The sequence below is a fragment of the Salvelinus sp. IW2-2015 genome, linkage group LG36, assembly GCF_002910315.2.
Source record: "Salvelinus sp. IW2-2015 linkage group LG36, ASM291031v2, whole genome shotgun sequence".
Classification (NCBI taxonomy): Eukaryota; Metazoa; Chordata; class Actinopteri; order Salmoniformes; family Salmonidae; genus Salvelinus; species Salvelinus sp. IW2-2015.
This window is the reverse complement of record NC_036875.1, coordinates 33,671,312-33,685,086: the sequence shown is the minus strand read 5'-3', so window position 1 is coordinate 33,685,086 and position 13,775 is coordinate 33,671,312. Positions and strand designations below refer to the sequence as shown.

The following is a 13,775-nucleotide window of genomic DNA, read 5'->3' as shown; positions in this document are numbered from 1 at the left end:
AAACTGCCTTTTTTTGCAAAGTTTTCTAATCATAAAAGGGGATGCGGCTGTGAAATTATAGGTATTATCAAGTACTTGTCAAATTGTGAATGAGAGACTAATGAAGTGTGTAAAGCCTCTGCAAAAAAACAAAGCAGAAATCATGCCTTTCAAGCGACTTTTTCAAATCATCATTAGTCGCAACATGCAGCCTTATAATGTTTTAAAAATCAAAACACATAGCCTAACGTTTATAGAACAACTAAAGTTACATTAATAACTCTAAATTAAGAATATAGAAGTGCCTATTTCTTTGTTAACCACTCAACACAGAATAGCCGCATGTGTGCACTCCCTCAAATTATTTGGAGAAAATATATATATTTTGTTCAATTGTTTTCATCATACAATCATTTGAAAAAAATAATGTCACAGAATTCTAAGCAAATCTTGTCTGCTAAATGAACTAGTGTAGCCCACAGCCATATGGCATAGCCAGATCAGGACCTAACATAAGGACAACTCAGAGTATGCTACTCTGTTCTTCTGAAATAGACTACATTTTGTTCATATCATGTTTCTTTAGACCTGTCTAAAATAAATAATGGATGTATTGTGAAGGTGTAGGCTATATTACATGGATTTATTTGACTTTTTAAAATGTAGATGTTCCAAAGGTCTGCATCAGTGGCTTGTAATCTATGTGCGGAAGCCAGGAGATGCTAAATGTGTTTATGTTAATTAACGGTCAAATACCATGAGACTGACAGTTATTTACTTGACCATCACCAGCTGACAAAATGTTGTGACTGCCACAGCCCTAGATAATAGCTATTGCCACCGCATCTACTTTAACACTGTAAGACCAGTTTCCCAGTCAAATAAGAGGGCAAATATCAGTCAAAGTAAGGTCAGGTTGATTCACCGGTTGGTTGACCAGCCCAGTTATAGCTGTGGGGTACGGAGAAAGGGCAGTGGATCCCAGGTTGCGGCCCAGCAGAGGGTTGAGAGGGGTGCTCAGGGAGGTGTGTGTTGCCCTCCAGTAGGCTTCCAGGTACTCTGCCAGGTGCTCACATGCATCCTCCAGCTGATTCTCATCCAGAATGATGTCAAACATTTCCTAAGAGACAGGGGGAGGGGAGAGAGAGCGAGAGAGACAGAGAGACAGGGAGAGAGGGAGAGAGGGAGAGAGGGGAGACCAGAGAGACATTCCGACTTAGTGACTGAGGAATTGAGTTGCTGGTAGTAGCAGTTAACTGTCGGTTATTGTCCCTCGTGGAAGGCCAGAGACTAGTAGTTGACAGGGTGTACTGAGGGTTATTGTTCCTTGTGGAGGGCCAGAGACCAGCAGTTGACAGGGTGTACTGAGGTTATTGTTCCTTATGGGAGGTAAGAGACCAACAGTTGACAGGGTGTACTGAGGGTATATTGTTCCTTGTGGAAGGCCAGAGACCAGCAGTTGACAGGGTGTACTGAGGGTTATTGTTTCTTGTGGAAGGCCAGAGACCAGCAGTTGACAGGGTGTACTGAGGGTTATTGTTCCTTATGGGAGGTAAGAGACCAACAGTTGACAGGGTGTACTGAAGGCTATTGTCCCTTATGGAAGGTAAGAGGCCAGCAGTTGACAGGGTGTACTGAAGGTTATTGTATACCTACCGGAGGGCACTGTGCTAGTTTGTCTGCTGCCACCAGCTGCACGTTCAAGTGTTTGCTCTGGGATTTCCCTCTCGACTTGATCAACCGCTGCAGAACCTGTGGATAGTTTATATATTCACAGTGCTGGACTTGGACTGAAATAGGTGCTGGTACTCATTTTGGGTGCCGGTACTGTTTATTTTTAGGTGCAGGATCTACACAATACTTTTGAGATAATATTCTATAAGAGGAACAGGTTGTAGAACATTTTATGACGAGCTCCTGCCCAAGTCAAGCACTGTATATATCAAGTCAGAAGAAAGCAGCAAGACAAATCAGCATGGGTCAGGGATGGAAATAGAAAAATGGCAAAACTTTGAATTCACCTTTTTTTTTTTACTCTTACATGTCACTCAGTGGCAGAGGAATTTGGGTACAACTGTGTGTATAAAGGCAGGAGAATTCATACATGTCAAAATGATTTTACTCTCGGAGCCTGGTTCCCTCCCACCTTGGGTAGGTAGCAAAATTAGAACCATTTGAGGATAAGGGGAAGCCTAAAACTTACTTTAGGAGAGGACACTTTAACATGGACGATGATAGGTGCTAAGGACGTCTTTATGAGCTGGGAAGGATGGTTGATTGTGTCAGCATCCAGGACCACCAGCTGTAAGGATCTGGCCAGCTCAAATATCCTCTCAATCTCACTCTGAACCTCCGCTGTGGGGAAACAGAACAGTGATCACAGATGGTGGATCAACAACCCTTTATATTGCCAAAATCAGGAGACATCTATTCCACAAATTCTGTGTAATACACACTTTATAGGATCTGATAAGTACAGTATGTACAGTACCAGTCAAATGTTTGGACACACCTACTCATTCAAGGGTTTTTCTTTATTTTTACTGTTTTCTACATTGTAGAATAATAGTGAACACATCAAAACTATGAAATAACACATATGGAATCATGTTGTAACCAAAAAAGTGTTCAACAAATCAAAATATATTTTATATTTGAGATTCTTCAAAGTAGCCACCCTTTGCCTTGATGACAGCCTTGCACACTCTTGGCATTCTCTCAACCAGCTTCATGAGGAATGCTTTTCCAACAGTCTTGAAGGTGTTCCCACATATGCTGAGCACTTGATGGCTACTTTTCCTTTACTTTGCGGTCCAACTCATCCCAAACCATCTCAATTGGGTTGAGGTAGGGTGATTGTGGAGTCCAGGTCATCTGGTGCAGCACTATCACTCTCCTTCTTGTTCAAATAGCCCTTACACAGCCTGGAGGTGTGTTTTGGGTCATTGTGCTGTTGAAAAACAAATGATAGTCCCACTAAGCGCAAACCAGATGGGATGGCGTATCGCTGCAGAATGCTGTGGTACGCCATGCTAGTTAAGTGTGCCTTGCATTCTAAATATATCATTGACAGTGTCACCAGAAAAGCCCCCAAACCATCACACCTCCTCCTCTATGCTGCATGATGGGAACCACACATGCGGAGATCATCCGCTCACCTACTCTGCGTCTCACAAAGACACAGCAGTTGAAACCAAATATCTCAAATTTGGACTCATCAGACCAAAGGACAGATTTCCACCAGTCTAATATCCATTGCTCGTGTTTCTTAGCCCAAGCAAGTCTCTTCTTATTATTGGTGTCCTTTAGTAGTGGTTTCTTTGCAGCAATTTGACTATGAAGGCCTGATTCACACAGTCTCCCCTGAACAGTTGATGTTGAGATGTGTCTGTTACTTGAACTCTGTAAAGCATTTATTTGGGCTGCAATCTGAGGCTGGTAAATCTAATGAACTTATCCTCTGCAGCAGAGGTAACTCTGGCTCTTCCTTTCCTGTGGCTGTCCTCAGGAGAGCCAGTTTCATCATAGCGCTTGATGGRTTTTGCGACTGCACTTGAAGAAACTTTAAAAGTTCTAGAAATGTTCCAGATTGACTGACCTTCATGTCTTAAAGTAATGATGGACTGTCGTTTCTCTTTGCTTATTTGAGCTGTTCTTGACATAATATGGAATTGGTCTTTTACCAAATAGGGCTATCTTCTGTATACCACCCACCTCTACCTTGTTACAACACAACTGATTGGCTCAAACGCATTAAGAAGGAAATAAATTCCACAAATTAACTTTTAATAAGGCACAACTGTTAATTGAAATGCATTCCAGGTGACTACCACATGAAGCTGGTTTGAGAGAATGCCATGAGTGTGCAAAGCTGTCATCAAGGCAATGGGTGGCTACTTTGAAGAATATCAAATATATTTTGATTTGTTTAACACTTTTTTGGTTACTAAATGATTCCATATGTGTTATTTCATAGTTTTGATGTCTTCACTATTAATTATCCTACAATGTAGAAAATAGCAAAAATAAAGAAAAAACACTGAATGAGTAGGTGTGTCCAAACGTTTGACTGGTACTGTATAATTAAGCAATAAGGCACGAGGGGGTGTGGTATATGGCCAATCTACCACAACTAAGGGCTGTTCTTAAGCACAACGCTACGAGAAGTGCCTGGATACAGCCCTTAACAAACCCCCAAGGTGTCTTACTGCGATTATAAACTGGTTACCAACATAATTAGAACAGTGAAAATAAATGTTTTGTCATACGCCTGGTATACAGTCGGATATACCACAGCTTTCAGCCAATCAGCATTCAGGGCTCGAACCACCCAGTTTGTAATTTCCTTTTTAACATATACAAAACATCTGAGTGAAGAATAACAGTATTCAGTGTCATCCAGATGATACCTAGGTTGGACCTGGTGTTGGACCTTTCGATGATGGCCCGCTTGCTGGGGTTGTTGAGCACTGACCTCTTGGCCAGAGCTATATCTGCTGTTACTCTCGTAATAGATATCCTAAATGCAACAGATTAAATGGATACAGAATATCACAAACCCACATGCAAAGTATGGTTATTACCATGTTTATAATCCTAGAGAAAGTGTTTAGTCAAAACAGGTGGTCAGATGATTTACTTTGGCAAAGTATTCAATGATCATGTATAACTGCTTTACATATCCTGAGTGTACAAAACATTAAGAACACCTGCTCGTTCCATGACATAGACTGACCAGGTGAATATTAGCCTATCACTTGTGAATTATATATTATCACTTGTGAATGATGCCCAGCATAATAAACATAGTCGCACACCTCATGTAGCCTAGCCCATAGGCCTATATGTTTTGATAAGGTTTGTATCACAACTAAAGTGAACAAATAACTTCTTAAAATGAAGCACATTAATCCGCTTTACAATGGGGGTTAGAGCCTAACTGGCATACATAAACAGTGCATGAGTTTCAAATTTGGGGAAGAACATTTTCACCATAAAAATGCACCTTTATAATAAAAGCATTACATGCATAATCACTTTTGATAATGGTGTTTTCCCGCTAATGGAACATTTGTATTTATAGCCTACTACCATGTGTGCATTGCTGCACTAATTATGTGAAGAAATAGCCTAATAGTTTAATACAAAACATTAAGAACACCTGCTCTTTCCGTGACAAAGACTGACCAGGTGAATCCAGGAGAAAGCTATGATCCCTTATTGATGTCACTTGTTAAATCCACTTCAATTGGGAGTGCTACGCAATATTAGGAAGGTGTTAACACTGAGTATACCAAACATTATGAACATCTTCCTAATATTGAGTTGCATCCCCTTTTGCCCTCAGAACAGCCTCAATTCGTTGGGGCATGGACTTTAAAAGGTGTCGAAAGCATTTGACAGGGATGATGGCCTATGTTGACTCCAATGCTTCCCACAGTTGTGTCAAGTTGGCTGGATGTCCTTTGGGTGGTGGATCATTCTTGATACACACAGAGAAACTGTTGAGTGTGAAAACCCCAGCAGCATTGCAGTTCTTGACACACTCAAACCTGTGCACCTGGCACCTACTACCATACCCCCTTCAAAGGCACTCAAATATTTTGTCTTGCCCATTCACCCTCTGAATGGCACACATACACAATCCATATCTCAATTGGCTCAAGGCTTAAAAATCCTTCTTTAACCTGCTCCTCCCCTTCATCTAAACTGATTGAAGTGGATTTAACAGGTGACATCAATAAGGGATCATAACTTTCACCTGGATTCACCTGGTCAGTCTATGTCATGTTTTGTACATTCAGTGTATTTTCCGCACTAGCTTATAGTAGTTTGCATAGGTGCCATGAGCAGCTGAGAGCCTGATGCTACAGTAAGCATGCAGAGTGTTAGTGCAATATGAAGGGATAGGGTTGACAGTATGCAGGGACAGGGATAGTGCCGACAACACAACTCCTCACCTGCCATCAAACCTGTGCTTCAGGAAGTCAAAGAGTGCTTTCTGCATCATGTCTGTCACCTGCACACGCAGCACACAGAGCCAGGGAGAGCAGCAGAGGATGGCAGAGGAGAAAGTTAGGAAAGGATGGAGAAAAAGAAGGGAAAGAGAGAAAGTGAGGTTGAGAAAGAGAGGGAAAGTGAAAAAGGTTGACAGCCAGAAAGTAAATAAACCAGTAGAAATTCATTGACAATTCCTCACAGCTACAGCAAGCCTTTCAAAGAGCCTTCCTCATGGCAAGAAAGCCCTTGTGACAAGACCCCTTTCATATGGTGAAGCTACATACCTTGATGTTCAATGTTAAAGAATAGCACATGTTATGGACAAAGGTGCCCAAGGATGTCAAAAGAACAGTTGTCAACCTTGTCTTCCTTTTTGATTTCAGTATGAGTGCTAAATGAAGACCCTGTCCCATATTTCCCCATCCACCACCATTACCTATCCAATAAAGATTTCTCCATCCACCACCATTACCTATCCAATAAAGATTTCTCCATCCACCACCATTACCTATCCAATAAGATTTCTCCTCCACCACCATTACCTATCCAATAAAGATTTCTCCATCCACCACCATTACCTATCCAATAAAGATTTCATCCACCACCATTAACCTCATCCAATAAAGATTTCTCCATCCACCACCATTACCTATCCAATAAAGATTTCTCCATCCACCACCATTACCTATCCAATAAAGATTTCTCCATATTCCTCATTATGACATCCAACCGTTAGGTCCATCCGGGCTCCTCTTGCCCTGCCTGTGAATTATCCCACTGGTCCAAAACATCCAGCAAAGGAGAAGCATGATCTCTGGTTTCTTTCCACCTCATTTTATACAGAATTAATCCTGGTTACATTAAATAAGGTGATTAAGGCCTAAAATGAAGTGTCATAAAAACTTGGTGTGATGAATTGGGCTATAGCAGATCAGACCAGTCTCCATTAATGCTATTTTTGCAAGGTATTTCAATTAGAATCTGAAGATGAAAAGAACTGTAGTTGCAAGGACAAGGCTAGCAAGGAGCAGGGAACAATTGTTATATGGTATATCCACATATATAACAACAAGGAGTTGAAGACAATTTGTGTGCTTTGCACACAACAATAACCATATTCTATATACACTGAACAGAATTCAAAAGGCACTCGCACATCTGAACTATCTTTTGTTGCAGGTGCATGGTAACAGTTGAATAAGATGAGACAAAAAGAAGAAACCCGCACACGGCTCTTGCTAGTATCACTGCTTTAAGTTTCAACCTCAAGGCCTTCGTCAGAGCTTTGTGAGTTTTCTTTTAAATAGCACCCTTATAGCTCCACCCACATTCGTTCAATGCATCGAATGGGCTTGGAGTCGAGGGAAAATAAGTGTTACACAAATATTACAATGTGCATTTCATAAATATTCTAATAAAGTGTGTATATTAAACGTATTAAACACGTCTGTAAAACCACAATGAGGACATCAACCCATCAAGCAAGTTTTCATAAATCATTGGGTACAGTGCAATAAAAACGTCAGAGTCATCTGAAATGGTGGAATTAATTCATGTTCACATTTACAGCATAACATACATAGGCATTTCATCATTAAAACCTTTAACAAATAATGTCTAGAGGGTGAAAATCCCAAAACATTCTCTTTTGCTCAGCGTATTATTTATATCACCTCCCCTGTCTGATATCTTAACTTTCTCTTTGACACAAACTCGAAAGGTTTTTGGTTATTAAAATGTACTGAGACTGGATAATCCTGGATAATCCGTGTCTCCTGATTTAATTTTTATGTTAACTAATTCTCTGTTTGAAAGAACGAGAGGTTTTACCTACATAACACAGCCCACATGGACATTTAATCATGTAGATAGCATGGATGGTGGAGCATGTACTAATGTCATTTTTGTGAACAGTTTTCCTGTATGTGGGTGGCAGCAATATTCACACTTCATGTGTTGCACTGTGCGCAACCTCTGCATTTATAGCTACCATTCGGAAGAGGGCGTAAAAGAGCCTGGCTCATTTTCTTTTGTGTCTGGCTGTTGGCATGGACCAAAATAATCGCGTTAATTGCGACCTCTCCTTTATACAATACGTGGTGGATTGTTAAATTCAGCTGGCAATGCTGGGTCCGATGATAAAACATGCCAGTGTTTCTTGACAGCATCTCCCACTGAGCGAGTTCATGTGGTGGTGAACATTATCGTGTTCTTTAGCTCTAGTGGGTCTTTTTGTAGCAGTTAATCTCGTGTTTTCCCTAATGCCAAATTAAGAGCTTAATCCACACATTGTGGAGAGTAGCCTCTTAAAAACCTATCGTGCAAATCCGCTGCTTTTTCTAGATAGTCCTCTGTGGAGTGGCATATACTGTGCAGTCTGAAAAACTGGCTTCTTGGAATTCCTCTTTTTAATGGCTCGGGTAGAAGCTGTCCCCCTGTAATAGAGTATTTCTGTCCATTTCTTTTCTATACAGAGTTGTAAACAGGGTTCCATTTGATTTCTCAATCGACATATTGAGGCAATGAACACGTTTAGTGTCACATTCAATAGTGAATTTGAGATTGAGGTCAATGTCATTGAGTAATGGTATGAAGTCTGACAGCTCTTCTCTCGTCAATATATTGATACCACTTCAGGACTTTACTCACAAATGGATTTTCGTTTTCATTGTTAAGAAAACGTTCAAAATGACCCACATAAAGGTTAGCATAGCTCGGAGTGAATGTGGAGCTCATCGATGATCAATTCGTTTGGAGGTAGTTTTCATTATCAAACCTGACATAGTTATACATCAAAACATATTCAGCCAGCTCTAGAATAACGTTTGTTGGTGGGTAGTTGTTAGTATCTCGGTCTCTCAAATCGTGAGCACGGGCTGCCAGCCCCCGGTATGGGGAATGCTGGTATATAGACTCTCGCCATCTAACGTGACCAAAATACAGTCTTCTGTTAATCCCGTTAATGGTGAGATCTTGTTAATGAAGTCTATAGAGTCTTATACATATGATGGCTATGCTTGCAGATGAGATTTAATAAACTAGTCTACAAAGTTCGACAATGGTTCAAGCATTGAGCATATTCCTGCAACCACTGGTCGGCCTGGATAATACACAATGAACAAAAATATAAACGCAACATGTAAAGTGCTGGTCCCATGTTACATGAGCTGAAATAAAAGATCCCAGAAATGTTCCATATGCACAAAAAACGTAATTCTCTCAGGTTTTGGGCACAAATTTGTTTACATCCCCTGATAGTGAACATTTGAGCCTTTGTCGAGATAATCCATCCACCTGACAGGTGTGTCATATCATGAAGCTGATTAAACACCATGATCATTACACAAGTGCACCTTGTGCTAGGGACAATGAAAGGTCACTCTAAAATTGGCGGTTTTGTCATATTACGCAATGCCACAGATGTCTAAAGTTCTGAGGGACCATGCAATTTTCATAATGACTGCAGGAATGTCCACCAGAGCCATTGCCAGAGAATTCAATGTTCATTTCTCGACCATAAGCCACCTCCAATGTCGTTTTAGAGAATTTGGGAGTACGTCCAACCGGCTTCACAACCGCAGACCACTTGTAACCACGCCAGCCCAGGACCTCCAAATCCAGCTTCTTCACCTGCGGGATCGTCTGAGGGGGGATGCTGAGGAGTATTTCTGTCAGTAATAGCCCTTTTTTGGGGAAAAACTCATTCTGATTGGCTGGGCCTGGCTCCCCATTGGGTGTGCCCCTGCCCAGTAATGTGAAATCCATAGATTAGTGCCTAAATAATGTATTTCAATTGACTGATTTCCTTATATGAACTGTAACTCAGCAAAATCTTTGAAATTGTTGCATGTTGCGTTTATATTTTTGTTCAGAATATTTCACGGCAACGTTAACATTTTTTCTTTCACATTTCACAAGGGACATTTTTTGAGGAAAAAGGATGTTCGGTAAGCTCTCTTGACATTGAGCATTAATAACAACAGCATCATGCTGTTCACACAAGTCAGTGTAATTGGATCGTTTGGACCAATAGACACGTCTCTGTAAATTGGGCAAAAAAAGTCACATTAAGAAGAAGAAATTGTGCCTCCATTCCATCCACCTTTGCATAACCTTGTCTTTGACAGAATTGTCTTGTTTATTTTTTTACACTGTATTATCACGCACGCACGCACGCACGCACGCACGCACGCACGCACGCACACACACACACACACACACACACACACACACACACACAACACACACACACACACACACACACACACAGAGAGAGAGCTTGTTCTGGTGCTGTTTATCTCTGTGTTTCTAATTTCAAGCCATGCTCTACTTTTTCAGACGGATGTGTTTTACCCAGAAGGTTGTTACCATGGCAACACAGTGGCGCGGCGATGAGGACCGACGATGATCCTGGCTCCCCACTTCCCCCATACATATCAAGGAAAAGATGCTGCCCTCCTTTTTCTGCAAACCCTCATTGGTGGTTAGTTACCAATGAATGGATAAGCCAGACATAGCTGTTATTTTTGGATAGCTCCAAATATCTACTCTGACAATGAACGGGGGAGTTATTCACTGTCAGTGAACCTCTTCAATGAAGCTGCATCTCAACCACTAGTCTGCACGCTGACGGTCCTCAATATTGATTCCAAAAGGGAGAGCTGGGAATTGGAGTCACTGTATGGCACACAACCAAATATTGCAGTTGTTCTGAATAGCTGTTTTGGAGGCCGAATAAAACACTTTACAAGAGACTGAAAATATTATTGTTATGACGCCTACCTCATATCCCTTCAGGGACGGTCCTACCAGGACCACTGGTCTCATGGAGGGGACCACGTCATAGGGAGGGATGTGTTCAGTCTGTAGCAGAGGTCGAGGGTTAGAGGGAGCACAGACACAGCAACAGTAACATGTAACATGCCATTCACCATTAAGTCATTTTATTAGGTATTATTTAATACCAAGAAAGTGTATCTGTGGAATTACAGTGTTACAAATGTGTTACAACACAGGTACAAAATAATGAGTATAACAGTAGCTGGATATATTACTATCAGCAATTAAGTTATGCTATTAAGACATTGGGACGTTTCTGTTTTACTTCCTGATAATGTGCTGAAAAAGTGTAATTAAAATACTGCCAGCAGATCATTGTTAAAGATGAGCCATCCAATTCATTTATGCAACTCCTATTTTTCTTTGGTCAATCAATTTAATAGCATCATTAAGCCCTGGTACTTGCCAGGGCTGGAATGAAATAAAAGAAGACAGGTCTAAATGGTATTAAAGTGAGCTCAATCAGGTCTGCAAAGACACGTCATAGTATTTATTCCTCAAATATTAATTGGGGTGAATAAAGTCAAACCTATTAGTTAGTCTGTATGCCTAAAATAAAGATTGAAACGCTGATATGGAGGATGCCATTGCACCTAGATTAATAATACAGTAATATATATATAATACAGTATATTATTAATCTAGGTGCAACCAGATTCTGTGTGGTGACAGATCTTGGGGTTTACCTGTGCATGGATTAAAGAGAATAAAATGTGTTTATACTACTCACCACTTTCTGCTTCTGTTTTCCTGTAAAAATGAGAAAACAACTGATAATTGCCTATGAATGCAAGGTAATACAATATACAGTACAACACATTAGAGAGATATGTTTTCAGTATTCCTCTAATACTGATGGAAATATTTCAAGAGTACAATAATGGATGCAAATACCTTATCACACAAATAAATGAAGTACTACATATACAGTATGTAGACAGTATGTTAGTGGTCAAAACACTTGATTTATTTGTTGCTTCTATTCCAAACCTTCCTTTGCAGGTGACATCCTTGGTTACACTTGTTAAGTGAGTCTGCTAAAGCCTTTGGTAAGTTGCATTATCATTTAAAAGTGTTTTTTTTTTTTTTAAAGAAATCCAAATTAAGAGAGTAATATTTCAATTTATGTTAAGATGGATATATTTGGATAAAGCATCTCTCATCTTAACTTGTCATCAAACCATAATATTTCGCCCAACAGAGTTTGGGCTACAGAGTTATGTTTGCCTTAAAGCAAACTCAATGCATGGACATAATGCTTGTCCATAATCCTCTTGGAGGAAGAGGAGGAGGAGTGGACTGAGAGTGCATGGCTCACCTCATTCCAGTCCAATAGAACGTGCATGGCACATTCTGGAAGACACAAAGATCGCACAACTCCACATTCCATCCACCCAACCTACAGCCACTGTTCCCTATTTTCACATATTAACTTACTCTAAAAGTTTGTATTGAGCAGCTGCAGCATTTTGAAGTAAGTCGATTTCTCTCATTAGAGTAGAACAATGTCATTGAGTACATATACTCCGATAACCATTCAGTTCATAGTTCACTAATGTGAAGTGACCTACAGTTCGTCTAACACTGGATTTGATATGTTAATAAACATATAATAAACAATAATAATAATACAGAAATAATAATAGTTAATAAACAACACACTGAGCAACAATGATATGGTATGTTAGAGACAAGGACAATTAGATCATAGTTTTAGATCATAAATTAATAATTTTGACAAACGGGTAGCTCGACCTGGAGAGACGCTCTTCCCCTAATAGGCTTCTGTCTGGAGGCTCACCTGCAGAGGGAGGGTTGGATCTGAACCCGCCTGAAACCATGTCTCCTAGACTGGAGGAGGAATTCCCACTGGACTTACTGCAAGGCACAAAGGATAATAGACAGAGCGAGAGAAGAAACATTAATGTGGAACACAGACAGATAGTCTCATCCCTCACGGGAGTCCCACACAACTCCCATCCTCAGGAGAAACAGGGTTCTCTGTCTTTAATCAGTCATTTTATTGTTACTTTAGACATCCTTGGTGTTTTAACGTTATTTAATTATTTTTTGTTATTGCCTTTTGCTTGTTTTTATCTCTTTCATTTTATTATTTGTTAATGTAAAGTTTGTTACAGTTTTAAATGCACTTCTAAACTAAAGTTTGATTTGTGTCCATGTTGAATATTTAGCATTAGAATAGAATGGTCTACCAGTAGAATGGTCTACCAGTAGAATGGTCTACCAGTAGAATGGATGATGAAAACTATAAATACATGCTAGAATAGATGAGTATTGACAACACATTGTTCCAGGAATTGTGATAACAAAGGGGCTGGAATTAAAGAGGCTAATATATAATTTATGAGCAGCGATTGTCTTGGAGATAATATCTATCGAGGCACTATGTGAGATGACATACCCACTGTTTTACCACAATTGTTACATAACGTAACCCTCAGCAACATGAGGCCAACGCTGAAGTGTCCTTTAAAGTAGACAACAAAGAGTTAAAACAGAGCTGAATGACTCAATAGTGGGAGAGTGACTATTCTCTCTGTCATAGTCGGCAATGAGGAAACTTATATAAGATGATGCATATCATCTCTTTCATATTAGTGTCACCTAAGAAACACGTCACCAATCTGTTATTCTGAGTAGTCGCTGATCTGTTATTGTGAGTAAACCACCCTAGTTACAGCAGAGCCAGACCTGGAGTAGGTGGTCTTCTCATCAGACCCACCATGTCGCTTTCCCTCTTCAGTAACCTTTTATAATACTTTTATAAATGCTTAATAAAGAAGTTTATAAATAGTTGATTAATGCTTATTCAGGACATTTCTTAGAAACTGCTATCCCCTCGTCACCCAACTCCCAAAACCACGCCTTCATAACGAACACCACATACCAATCCCCCAGCCCAGCTCTAAAACCCCCCTCCCAACCCTACACGCCAT

The 13,775-nt window shown here is 40.2% G+C and overlaps 1 protein-coding gene across 1 annotated transcript in view; it reads right to left on the bottom strand.

Annotated features, from left to right (window-relative positions):
• Nucleotides 1–13,775, bottom strand: part of cacnb4a (calcium channel, voltage-dependent, beta 4a subunit) — a 57,304-nt gene that overhangs the window by 3,716 nt on the left and 39,813 nt on the right. The window contains exons 5-12 of the mRNA XM_023981708.2: nucleotides 12,620–12,696; nucleotides 11,549–11,568; nucleotides 10,762–10,842; nucleotides 5,940–5,998; nucleotides 4,389–4,498; nucleotides 2,183–2,334; nucleotides 1,636–1,731; nucleotides 905–1,099 (exon numbers count right to left, since the gene is read on the bottom strand). Of these exons, the coding sequence (XP_023837476.1) occupies nucleotides 905–1,099; nucleotides 1,636–1,731; nucleotides 2,183–2,334; nucleotides 4,389–4,498; nucleotides 5,940–5,998; nucleotides 10,762–10,842; nucleotides 11,549–11,568; nucleotides 12,620–12,696 (790 nt within the window). The remainder of the gene's footprint in view (nucleotides 1–904; nucleotides 1,100–1,635; nucleotides 1,732–2,182; nucleotides 2,335–4,388; nucleotides 4,499–5,939; nucleotides 5,999–10,761; nucleotides 10,843–11,548; nucleotides 11,569–12,619; nucleotides 12,697–13,775) is intronic.